Genomic DNA, 13,832 nt, shown 5'->3' on the forward strand with positions numbered 1-13,832 from the left:
TCTGTGGCCATGAGAAGGTGGGGTTGTGGAGTGCTAGCCAAGGGATACCTAATACCACAGGGAAAGCAGGAGACTCAATAATGGAAAAAGTAACCTGCTCACAATGAGTCTCCTGGGTAATCATGGTGACTGGTGCAGTAACTTCCTTAACCAACCCGGACCCTAATGGTCGACTATCAAGTGCTCTGATGGGGCATGGAATGGATAGGGGAATCAATGGAATGCCTATACGATGTGCGAATGCCCTGTCCATAAAGTTCCCAGCTGTGCCTGAATCAACTAGCGCCTTACACTGGGGAACATCCATGCGCTCAGGAAAGGAGACAAGTATTTTACAGTGTGCAACAGAGGGCTCTGAACAAGTGTGGGTGTTCGATACCTGGGGTGATGTGAGAGTGCCCTGCCTGCTGCCTCCAAACCTAGAAGAGCGTTGACGACAACGTGTGGTGAAATGTCCCTTCGCGCCACCAGTGTGGCACTGGCGCTGTCGTCCTCCGCTCTCTCGGCCGGCGGCTCCACCCAGCTCCATCGGCTCGAGGTTCGAGTCTTCCGGGGTGGAAACGGGCAGACCCCTACCACGCCGTCCTCTGGCTGCCAGCAGGTTGTCCAACTGAATGGCCATGTTCACCAGTTTATTGAAGCACAACATGGTGTCCCGGCATGCTAGCTCTCGTCGGACATCCTCCCGCAGATGGCACCGGAAGTGGTCGATCAGAGCGAGCTCGTTCCACCCGGACCCACTGCCAGCGCCCGGAACTCCAACGCAAAGTCCTACGCGGTCCCGTCCCCTGCCTCAGGTGGACCAGTCGCTCACCCGCCTCTCGACCCTTGGGCGGGTGGTCGAATACTGCCCGAAAGAGGCGAGCGAACTCCCTGTAGTCCTCCAACGCGGCTCCCCCTTCGTTCCACACCGTGTTGGCCCACTCCAGGGCTTTCCCACAGAGGCAGAAAACGAGGACGGACACCTTCTCCCGCTCCGATGGTGCCGGCCTGATGCTGGCGAAGTAAAGCTCCAATTGGAGGAGGAATCCCTGGCACAGCACCGCTGTCCCCTCAAAAGCCCGTGGTCGGGATATCTGGAGCCCTCCTGGTGCTGGGGTGTAGGTGGCTGGATCCGGTTGGCCAGCTGGTCTCGACAGATCGGGTCTGCTCCTCACCAGGCGTTGGACGACCTGAAGAACCCGATCCATCGCTTCCCCCAAGCTGGCCAGCATCGTGGAGTGCTCCTGGACCCGTGCCATGACTCCAGGCATGCGCTCTTCTCCCGCTGACTCCATAGCGGGTGGGTGATTATGTGATGCGTGTGATAGAAGGAGTCAGGCGCAGGAGAGTAATACGCATCCAAAAAGTTTATTCAGTCGATAAACAGTTGCGCAAGCATGCGACAACAAAACTCAGGCACAGGGGAAATATCTACCCTGGCAACAACAAGGTAAGGGTAGCTCAACCGAGCTACACACAGCTCACTACAAACAATCACCCACACAGACAAGGAAGCAGAGGGAACACTTATACAATGACTAATTGGGGATAAGGACCAGGTGTGTGTGACTAATTAGACAAGACAAGTGGAGTGATGATAAATGGATCGGCAGCAGCTAGTAAGCCGGTGACGACGAACGCCGAAACCCGCCCGAACAAGGAGGGGAGGCAGCCTCGGCGGAAGTCGTGACAGTTACACTGTGTGTCTGTTCCTCTATTTTAGTGTTCATGCAAGCTACTTATCTTTCTGCATTTATCTTTACTGTACAGTTCACCTGTCTGCCTATCTGTCTGACTCTTTGTGTGTGTGTGCGTGTGTGTGTGTGTGTGTGTGTGTGTGTGTGTGTGTGTGTGTGTGTGTGTGTGTGTGTGTGTGTGTGTGTGACCATGCCATCTCCTACGGTACATCATGCATATCTTTAACATATGCACACATGCATACATGAGAGAAAGAAACGAGAGAGGGAAAAAAGGTTGGAAGGTTCTCACTTAATTTTATCTAGTATTCTAACAGACTCTGATTAACTTCTAAAAACTATTATGACCAGCTTGTCTTTGAAGAGTGGTTAAATCGTTTTTTTCTCTCTCTTTCTCTCTCTTGTTCACACTTTCCAGAGTGGTTCCCTAAATGAGCAAGAAAAATTGTGGTAATGAAGGAGCGTTTATGCTGCTTCTCCTTTTCAGCCCCAATGCTAATTGGTGACATTGCAGTTCAGTTTGGTCCAATTACACTTTTCCTCTCTCTAAGTTGATTAGAAATCGTCTCTCTTTCTCCTCTTGCTCAAGTTCAGCACAGAGACAATATACAAAGCTAAGTGGCTAATAAGCCTCTATCAGCTGTCCCAATTAATTAAAAATGGCTATCAACATTCTGTGCCGCTGCGACCTGAGGGATACTCCAGGCAGTTTGACAAACAACACTGCTTTGTGTGCTCTTCTTTGTAACTGATAGAAAGGTAAACAAATTGGGATCGTGTTATCCACTATTTGGGCTCCCTTAGAAATCAGCCTTTTGCCATTCAGTGTGCCTGGGGGAATATAATTGGATAACAGCATGGTACAGTATGGTGTACAGATGGAATTGTCTTTGTTTTGGTAATTTGTGGATTGTGTGTGGAGGATTGGGTATCGATCTTGTAGCTTGCTGCTGGGTTTTTGTGATATGTTCTCCAGTGGTTCGGATGATTGGACGAGTTATAAACCCCTTCCCCATGTTCATGTTCATGTGATCCACTATACTGAACAACTAACCCTCAGCCCCTCAGATATGTTTTGCTCACCCCACAAAATACCCCATAATGACAAAGTGAAAACATGTTTTTAGAGATTGCAAATTTATTGAAAATGAAATATTGAATGAAATATCTAATTTACATAAGTATTCACACCCCTGAGTCAATACATGTTAGAATCACCTTTGGCAGCGATTACAGCTGTGAGTCAAGTTGGTTGTTGCTCATTGCTAGACAGCCATTTTCAAGTCTTGCCATAGATTTTCAAGCCAATTTAAGTCAAAACTGTAACTAGGCCATTTAGGAACATTAAATGTCGCCTTGGTGAGAAATTCAGTGTATATTTAGCCTTGTGTTTTAGGTTATTGTCCTGCTGAAAGGTCAATTTGTCTCCCAGTGTCTGTTGGAAAGCAGACTGAACCAGGTTTTCCTCAAGGATTTTGCCTGTGCTTAGCTCTATTCAGTTTCTTTTTTTATCCTAAAAAAACTCCCTAGTTCTTGCCGAAGACAAGTATACCCATAACATGATGCAGCCACCACCATGCTTGAAAATATGAAGAGTGGTACTCAGTGATGTGTTGTGTTGGATTTGCCCAAAACATAACGATTGTATTCAGGACATAGAGTTAATTTCTTAGCCAATTTTTTAGCAGTTTTACTTTAGTGCCTTATTGCAAACAGGATGCATGTTTTGGAATATTTTTATTCTGTACAGGCTTTCTTCTTTTCACTCTGTCATTTATGTTAGTATTGTGGAGTAACTACAATGTTGTTGATCCATCCTCAGTTTTCTCCTATCACAGCTATTAAACTCTGTAACTGTTTTAAAGTCACTATTGGCCTCATGGTGAAATCCCTGAGCGGTTTCCTTCCTCTCCGGCAACTGAGTTAGGAAGGATGCCTGTATCTTTGTAGTGACTGGGTGTATTGATACACCATCCAAAGTGGAATTAATAACTTCACCATGCTCAAAGGGATATTCAATGTCCGTTTTTGTTTTTACCCATCTAGCAATAGGTGCCCTTCTTTGTGAGGCATTGGAAAACCTCCCTGGTCTTTGTGGTTGAATCTGTGTTTGAAATTCACTGCTCGTGACGAGTACTGAGTATACGAAGAGGCAGGACGCAGACACAGGAATTAACAAGGTCAAGGTTTACTTAAACAATGACAAAGAGAAATAACAAAGATAGCGTACACGACACGAAGCTAAACAATCACACACAACATCATAAGGAACAGTCCAGGGCTAAATAGGGGTGGTGATGAGATGATGAGGTGCAGGTGCGCTGGAGGTGATTAGGGTGCGTTGGGTTTCCATTCCGGTGTTGCCGAGGTGGTGCGCTCAGACCGGTGGCTCAGTAGACCGGCGAATCAGAGCGCCGGAGGGGAGCAACAGGAGGAGACGGAACTTATTACTATATGTAACTTGTTAAGCACATTTTACTCCTGAACTTATTTAGGCTTGCCATGACAAAGGGGATGATTACTTATTGACTCAAGACATTTCAGCTTTTCATTTATAATTAATTTGTAAAAATTTCTAAAAGCATAATTCCACTTTGACATTATTTTGTGTAGGTCAGTGCCAAAACATTTCAGTGGAAAAAGTCAAGGGGTGTGAATACTTTCTGAATGCACTGTATGTTTGTTTTACTATCCTTGTGTGGACCAAACAATTGATTCCCATTCAAAATCCTATTTTCCCTAACCCATAACCCTAAACCTAACCATTAACCTAACCCTTACCTTAACCCTAACTCCTAAACCTAACACTAATTCTAACCCTAACCCTAAATCTGACCTTAACCCTACGCCTAAAATAGCCTTTTTCCTTGTGGGGACCGGAGAAATATCCCCACTTGGTCAGACTTCTGGTCCCCACAAGGATAGCAAAATGAAACCACACACACACACACACACACACACACACACACACACACACACACACACACACACACACACACACACACACACACACAAAACAATTACAAATTAACACACAAACACAAACACAAACACACACACACACACACACACACACAATTAAACATATACTGTATCCATCCCACTCAACCCTCCCATCCACCCCAGAACTGCACATGTAACTCATTGGTTTGAATATCATTGGTTGCGGATGACTTGGCTAAAGCCATGAATCTATATGTGTAAGAAACCCCAAGAAGTGTATGCTCCACGACAGGGACCGGAATCAGCTTTCACACCTTTCACCTCCCCCTAATATCTCTTCAATAGTGACAGTTAGCTTTCTCCTCTCCCAATTAGCACAGTAAGCCGCCCTGTTTGGGATTCATTGCAGGCTGAGTTAATAGATTTGATGTGGAATGATGGACTGTTACTGATTGCGCTTTGAAATATGGCCAAGCCAGAGTCTGTTCCGAACAATCTTAGTTACACTCCTGCCAGCAATATGTCCCGTGTAGCTCAGTTGGTAGAGCATGGCGTTTGTAACGCCAGGGTTGTGGGTTCGTTTACCACGGGGGGCCAGTATGAAAAAAAACAACAACAAAAAACATGTATGCACTCTCTAACTGTAAGTCGCTCTGGATAAGAGTGTCTGCTAGAATGACAAAAAAATGTAATAATATGGAGCTACAGTCATCATAGGGTTGTGTGAGACTTTCATGATTATTTATTTATTTTCCCAAAGTTTTAAGACATTGGTGAAGAAATTGGTCATAGCTTGACGTATGGTCATATTTAATCAAACCTGTCATAGACATTTTTATTCTATATCTAAGTTCACACAATATTGCCTGCACACACATGCACCTATAGTGACAACTGTAAGTATGTACCATACTCTCAGTATATGGTACACATCACTAACTAGGCAAATTCCTCAGTCTGATAGTTTATGTACTGTACTAGTGGTTTTCCAGAACATATGAGAAAGAGCATTTCCACAGCCTTTCAGCAGGCTTGGCTTGGAAATGTCATGCTAATTACAACTCCTTAGCCCTTTACAATGTGGTCATTGCTTCTACGCTACTTTCTAGCTGTACACAGAGGGCGTTATGAAGATAGTGATTGTCTTGGACTGTAACTCACAAGTGTCTCTAATTGACTTCCTGCCTTGGCGGTTTGGTTCGTTGGCCTCCAGGACTTGTAAAAGCGCTGGTTGAAAGACAGGCTTTGTGTGATCTAATGTCATTGGCATTGGGGTCATTCTATGTGACATTGCTCTGTGTAAGATGGCCACTCTCCCTGACCCACTCCATGGGGTTATTGATGTTGTCCAACTGATCTCATGCTATTTCCCCATATTTCACTTGGTTTACCTCCGCAGTCAGTCACTCAATCTTAAAGTCCATTTCATAGTATTCGGTGTTGCTACCCCTTTGGCGGACATTTTTGTAGTTTTCTCTAAGGTAAACAGACATGCAGCACTCTATGCAGGCACATGGAGAAATGACAACTGTCAAAAAAAGTTAAAGGCAACCAAATCTTCCGCAAAGTACATTGACAAATTTTTCCAGGAGATTATTTCACTGGCCATTCAAAACATTTATAAAGTATTTCAAAAGTATGAATAGGGCTCACTTTAGATCAGGTACTGCAAAAAGTAATTTGTAAAATGGTTTAAAAGAACACCTTATATGAATAATTAATAAATAATTAAAAAGTTGTGTGAATAACTATCTATATAGCACTTACAAATTTACAAATGTAGGTATACTAATAAATACATGATGAGCAAACTATGTATGAATGCCTTATAAATGGTTATTACTGAACGTTATTATAAAGCGTTACCAGATTGGTCATGTGACAGCTAGCTACAAGTGACCCTACATGGTAGACCATGAAAATGGTCACTACCCCCTTGTGACGTCATCCCAATTCTAAGAATTATGAAATATTTAAATAATAGGGTTGACTGTATGCAGCTACTTTTGTCCTTACCTCCTCATAGTACTGTTGTGAAATTATATTATATTTCATGTAAATACTAGAATTAATAGATAACATATAATGGATGATTAGCTAATTAAATTAACATTTTCGTCATTTAGCAGACACTCTTATCCAGAGCAGCATATAGGAGCAATTAGGGTTAAGTGCCTTGCTCAAGGGCACATTGATAGATTTTTCACCTAGTCGGCTCGGGGATTTGAACCAGTGACCTTTCGGTTACTGGCCCAACGCTCTTAATCGCTAGGCTACCTGCCGCCAATGTATTATTGATTGATTGGTTTATTGATTGTGCTGGTTCCTCCTGCAGCTGTTTCCTGTCCCTGTTGCTGGTGGCAGCGGTGGTGTGGAAGGTCAAACAGACGTGCTGGGCGTCCAGGAGGAGAGAGGTAGGTCATAGGTCAATCTCCTCAGCTGTCCTAATTGTTGGCAACCATGGTGCATTGCAAACATCTACCAATGGTAAAATGCCACATCATTTACTGCGCAGACGGGTATCAGATTACTATATCTTAGGATGTAATTGGATCTGGCGGGCGACTGCAATGTAGTCTGCCTGGAACGTGGCCCATGAGTGGATCACACAGTACAACACCAGATTCAAACCCCCTTACTGGCACAAATGAGAGGGTGCTCTATTCTCACTAATTCAGACTCTGGGTTTGTGTTTGTGTCTACTAATCTGTGTATGTTTTTGTGTGTGTTGCTGTCTCTGTGGGTTTGAACATACATACATGATCTCCTATGCAGTGGTAAGAGCCTCTGGTACTCTATATGTACACTGTGTGTACAAAATCTGCTCTTTCCATGACATAGACTGACCAGGTGAATCCAGGTGAATGCTATGATCCCTTATTGATGTCACCTGTTAAATCCACTTAAGTCAGTGTAGATGAAGGTGAGGAGACAGGTTAATAAGGATTTTTAAGCCTTGAGACAATTAAGAAATTGATTGTGTATATGTGCCATTCAGAGGGTGAACACAAAATATTGAAGTGGCTTTGAACGGGGTATGGCAGTAGGTGCCAGGTGCACCGGTTTGAGTGTGTCAAGAACTGCAACACTGCTTGGTTTTTCACGCTCAACAGTTTACTGTGTGTATCAAGAATTGTCCACCACCCAAAGGTCATCCAGTCAACTTGACACAATTGTGGGAAGCATTGGAGTTAACATGGGCCAGCATCTCTGTGGGAATGCTTTCGACACCTTGTAGAGTCCATGTCCTGACGAATTGAGGCTGTTCTGAGAGCAAAAGGGGGGATGTAACTCAATATTAGGAAGGTGTTCCTAATGTTTTATACATTCAGTGTATATTTGACAGCTTAATAAATATTGACACAATTATTCCTTCACCTTTTCATGGACAATTGAACAGACCAGATCCTCAATGACATTGACTGACCTCGTCTGTGACTCTACATGTCAACATAGTAGGGTAGACTCTAGAACATTTTTATAATGGTAGTAGTCCCCCCATCACATTCTGTACCATACCCACTGTGTGCCGTTCACTAGTAGCTTCCCCTGCAGGCAAGGCCTAATTTCCCCCCTCCAGTGCAAAGGCAGCTACCGACCCCCGGATGTTCTGAAGGTTGTGTTAATGTCACCCGCTCTGCAAACACGACTCACTCCTTAATGAGCGGAGTGCAGCGATGAACACGGCCATTCCCCTTAATTACTGCTCCTCATGAACCAATTAACTCTGACGGAGTGATGCTTAACGAAGTGGAATGGAGTGATATATCACTTAAAGCTGCAACAGATGCCACATCGTTTCCATTTGTCTGTTTTTCTACTCTTCTGTTTTCTTTATAGGCTGCAAAACGGTGCCATAAACACACACATACCAATGTGCAACTTAAATGAGTCATGATTGGGCTTTTAAAATCAATACGAACATCAGTGTGGATTTAATTGAGATGTAACATGCTCGATTTCTGTGAAATCCATTGAGACTTCACAGAGGACTCTTATAGTTAAAACACTAGTGGTTTTGTTCCTCCTCTGCCAAGGCTGCCACAGTTGGTGGTTTTCTCTTCATCAAATGATGTGCTTTGGAGATGGGTGCTCCAAGCATTCAGATATGTAATGGTTTTAATATCACAGAGGGGAATATTCCCGCCTGTCTTAGCTCTGTCCTTTTATCAAAATGTGCACATCTTATTAGACCATTTTACTTTCATATCTTGTGTTTAAGATTATTAAGTGATTCTTATGTTAGTGGGACAGCTATTGGTTTAGCCAAGTCATTTTAAAGTTCTCTGCAACATTTAGATTATACCTACAGGAACTGTGTGAAACAAGTTTTCTGCTGTTGCAGAAATGTGTGTGTGTGGTTTGGATTGCCACTGGGAATATAAAATATAGCCACTGTACATGTGCAACACTCCTGTTTGTGCTTATGCGGCAGACTTGAAGCCAAAACACCACATTTTATGCCAGTATGAATGAATGGTGGTGACATCTGCAGTGTAGTGTAAAGCCTCCTCTTACCTGGCTAGCCGTGTATTTGTTTAGCATTGTTCCCCAGTGAGAGCACACTTGCTTGTGGACACGTCTACATTATTAATGAGGAAGAGTCCCATATCACAGAAGAGCTGCAATGCTGCATTCACTCTGCCTCACTCTTCTCTCTGTGGACACTAACACTCAGCTTTAATATGGCATGTCACCCATGGGGTAGAGTCCAGTGGCACTGATATCACACATAGTTATTTTACTACATCCCATATATTACAGGGGGTTGTAGCCCTATTGTATGACCACGGTTTGAACAGAGAGGTATGTAGTGAAATAAATAAATATAAATATAAATTAATGAAATGTCTGTCAAAAAGATGTTATGGAAAGACAAGGTAGTGTGAGAAATGTTCTAGCAACTGCATGCCTGTGGTCAGTTGGGGAATGGAGTGTTAACGTGTTTATATTTGTGTATGTCTTTCTTTCTCTCTCTCTCTCTCACACACACACACACACACACACACACACACACACACACACACACTTTGAGTAGGGTTTTAGCTGTGTGTGAGGGTAGATGGTGGAGAGAAGTGAGGAAAAGAACATAGGATCCATTACTACACTGAGGTAAACACACGCTTGCACGCATATTGTCAGAAACAGTGAAAAGCAATTGTCGTATTTCAGTGCTGGCAGCTCATAACTTTGTGATTAACTACACAGGAGACTTCTTACCTACTTCCTCCATCACTAACCCTGCACCATCAAGCGGGAAATTAACAATGCAAATCAATGGAGCTGGATGCTGTATTTTTATGATCTTCCTGTTTTTATGTATTTAGAGCAGGAGTGATGAGATAAATTGTTGATATTAGGTGCTCGGGGACTTGGTCAATAGGACCAAATGGGGCTAATTTATAATAGCCATTATTATTTTTTGTGGTCCAATGGGTCGTTTCTGAACAAGTTCTCATTTCTCTGTTGTAAACAAGAAGTCTAGGGGTTGTTGTTTTAATCAGTTATATAAGTGACACAAAAAAAAGGAATATTATAAATTATACACAGGCCCCTGGGGGAATCGATGATGCATCACGGTCCTCTGACGTGATTAGAGGACTCCTTTGCTCCATGTAAACCGCATGTGCTCTGGGCTTCAGTAATTCATTAGCGTGAATAAAGCTTGTATGCAGTTTTATATATATCAATGTATTAATGATGCACGGTGTACCGGTTCCACAGCAATATCACAGTACCAAAACCTCATGATACTTATGATACCAACATTTTAGATTACCGTAGTACCATTTCATATTTTTTTCGGCCCTACCAATCTAAAGAACCCGATGGTGCCTGTTATAAAATGTTAATGAAGTCAGTTTTGTTTATAAATTCATTTGCATTTTTTTAAGCAACAGCCACTAGTTTTTTGTATGCGCTGGTCCAATAATTTCCACTTCACTTTCAGGCGCATATCATATCACGTGTGGGAGCTGTAATCAGCCCCGTCTACTCTTCCTGCGCATCTATTCCTCAATCATTTTTTGAAATATAATGTAGCTGTGATGGCGACTGGGGATGCAGTCCCTGATGAGTTGTCTTTGTTACATTTGTACATTTGATACATTGGAGCAGCACGCAGAGCGAGCAAAGTTGAAACATTGTATAATTTCATCACTGGTATAACAAAGAGCACAGGCCAGTCTGAGTAGGCTTTGCAAGTTCGCTGTCACACAGCCTCTGAGTGCCAGAGAGGACAAATAGTGCACAGCTGTGCGACAGGCATGCTTGCAGCTTTACAGCAAAGAAAATGGCTTGTCTATAGCTCAAACCGTAAAACAAAATATGACCCATATTACCAGAGCTACCTTTTTTTCTTCCTGCACGATTTCGCACACATTTTATTTAATTTCACAAACCATGTCGCGGGCCATTTTAAACTAATTCCGGGTTGCTAATTATTGGTTAGATAAAAAAAATATATATATCATTCACGTTACCTAGCTAGCAACCTTCTAATTTGACAGTAGGTCTAGTCAAATCTGATTGGCACAGGAATAAAGGAAAAGGGTCTGCTACTCATGAGATGTGCTTCAAAGGTAGGATTCATATAGGCCTAATGTAAGCCTAAAATATAGAAAAAAATCTATCTCTTGGTGCCTTGCGTTTATAAAGTTGGGAGCAGTATGTGTATGTGTTTGCGGGAGAGAGAGTGGTGTGTGTGTGTTTATGAGAGAGAGGGAGGGAGGGAGGGAGGGAGGGAGGGAGAGTGTGGGTCTGTTTACTGAAGAGTGAGGAAGGTTTCATGCAGTGTTTTCCTGTTACTGCCACAATGTCATGCAGATCATTATGCATGTACAGTGGCTTGCAAAAGTATTCACCCCTTTGGCATTTTTCCTATTTTGTTGCCTTACAACCTAGAATTAAAATGGATTTTTTGGGGGTTTGTATCATTTGATTTAAACAACATGCCTACCTCTTTGAAGATGCAAAAGTCAATACTTTGTAGAGCCACCTTTTGCAGGAATTACAGCTGCAAGTCTCTATAAGCTTGGCACATCTAGCCACTGGGATTTTTGCTCATTCTTCAAGGCAAAACTGCTCCAGCTCCTTCAAGTTGGATGGGTTCCGCTGGTGTACAGCAATCTTTAAGTCATACCACAGATTCTCAATTGGATTGAGGTCTGGGCTTTGACTAGGCCATTCCAAGACATGTAAATGCTTCCCCTTAAACCACTCGAGTGTTGCTTTAGCAGTATGCTTAGGGTCATTGTCCTGCTGGAAGGTGAACCTCCGTCCCAGTCTCAAATCTCTGGAAGACTGAAACAGGTTTCCCTCAAGGATTTCCCTGTATTTAGCGCCATCCATTATTCCTTCAATTCTGACCAGTTTCCCAGTCCCTGCCGATGAAAAACATCCCCACAGCATGATGCTGCCACCACCATGCTTCACTGTGGGGATGGTGTTCTCTGGGTGATGAGAGGTGTTGGGTTTGCGCCAGACATAGTGTTTTCCTTGATGGCCAAAAAGTTCAATTTTAGTCTCATCTGACCAGAGTTTTTGATTTTCTTTTATTTCACCTTTATTTAACCAGGTAAGCCAGTTGAGAACAAGTTCTCATTTACAACTGCGACCTGGCCAAGATAAAGAAAAGCAGTGCGATAAAAACAGCAACACAGAGTTACATATGGGGTAAACAAAACATAGAGTAAAATATACAACAGAAAATATATATACAGTGTGTGCGAATGTAGTAAGTTATGGAGGTAAGGCAATAAATAGGCCATAGTGCAAAATAGTTACAATTTTGTATTAACACTGGAATGATAGATGTGCAAAATATGATGTGGAAATAGAGATACTGGGATGCAAATTAGCAAAATTAATAACAATTTGGGGATGAGGTAGTTGGGTGGGCTAATTTCAGAATGGCTGTGTACAGGTGCAGTGATCGGTAAGCTGCTCTGACAACTGATGCTTAAAGTTAGTGAGGGAGATAAGAGTCTCCAGCTTAAGAGATTTTTGCAGTTCGTTCCAGTCATTGGCAGCAGAGAACTGGAAGGAATGGTGGCCAAAGGAGGTGTTGGCTTTGGGGATGATCAGTGAGATTTACCTGCTGGAGCGCATACTACGGGTGGATGTTGCTATGGTGACCAGTGAGCTAAGATAAGACGGGGAGTTGCCTAGCAGTGATTTATAGATGACCTGGAGCCAGTGGGTTTGGCAACGAATATGTAGTGAGGGCCAGCCATAAGAGTGTACATGTCACAATGGTGGGTAGTATATGGGGCTTTGGTGACAAAATGGATGGCACTGTGATAGACTACATGGTCGGTGATCTGTTTGTTAACTTGGCTTTCAAATACTTTCGAAAGGCAGGGCAGAATGGATATAGGCCTGTAACAGTTTGGATCTAAAGTGTCACCCCCTTTGAAGAGGGGGATGACTGCAGCAGCTTTCCAATCTCTGGGGATCTCAGACGTTACGAAAGAGAGGTTGAACAGGCTAGTAATAGGGGTTGCGACAATTTCGGCGGCTAATTTTAGAAAGAAATGGTCCAGATTGTCTAGCCCAGTTGATTTGTAGGGGTCCATATTTTTCAGCTCTTTCAGAACATCAGCTGTCTGAATTTGTGTGAAGGAGAAGTGAGGGGGGGCATGGGCAAGTTGCAGCGGAGGGTGCAGAGCTGGTGGCCGGGGTAGTGGTAGCCAGGTGGAACGCATGGCCAGCCGTAGCAAAATGCTTGTTGAAATTCTCGATTATTGTATGTTTGGGGAGTCTCCCACATGGCTTTTGGGCGAACACCAAACGTGTTTGCTTATTTCTTTCTTTAAGCAATGGCTTTTTTCTTGCCACTCTTCCGTAAAGCCCAGCTCTGTGGAGTGTACGGCTTAAAGTGGTCCTATGGACAGATACTCCAATCTCCGCTGTGGAGCTTTGTAGCTCCTTCAGGGTTATCTTTGGTCTCTTTGTTGCCTCTCTGATTAATGCCCTCCTTGCCTGGTCTGTGAGTTTTGGTGGGCGGCCCTCTCTTGGCAGGTTTGTTGTGGTGCCATATTCTTTCAATCTTTTTACAATGGATATAATGGTGCTCCGTGGGGTGTTCAAAGTTTCTGATATTTTTTTATAACCCAACCCTGATCTGTACTTCTCTACAACTTTGTCCCTGACCTGTTTGGAGAGCTCATTGGTCTTCATGGTGCCGCTTGCTTGGTGGTGCCCCTTTCT

The 13,832-nt window shown here is 43.3% G+C and overlaps 1 protein-coding gene across 1 annotated transcript in view; it reads left to right on the plus strand.

The window, feature by feature from the left end:
* Positions 1 to 13,832, plus strand: part of LOC311129204 (attractin-like protein 1) — a gene marked incomplete at both ends in the record, with an annotated part of 364,441 nt that overhangs the window by 240,128 nt on the left and 110,481 nt on the right. Inside the window, 1 exon segment of the mRNA XM_084161510.1 lies at positions 6,958 to 7,036. Coding sequence (XP_084017636.1) covers positions 6,958 to 7,036 — 79 coding nt within the window.

The sequence above is a fragment of the Coregonus lavaretus genome (genome assembly GCF_964263955.1).
Source record: "Coregonus lavaretus genome assembly, chromosome: 1".
Taxonomy (NCBI): domain Eukaryota; kingdom Metazoa; phylum Chordata; class Actinopteri; order Salmoniformes; family Salmonidae; genus Coregonus; species Coregonus lavaretus.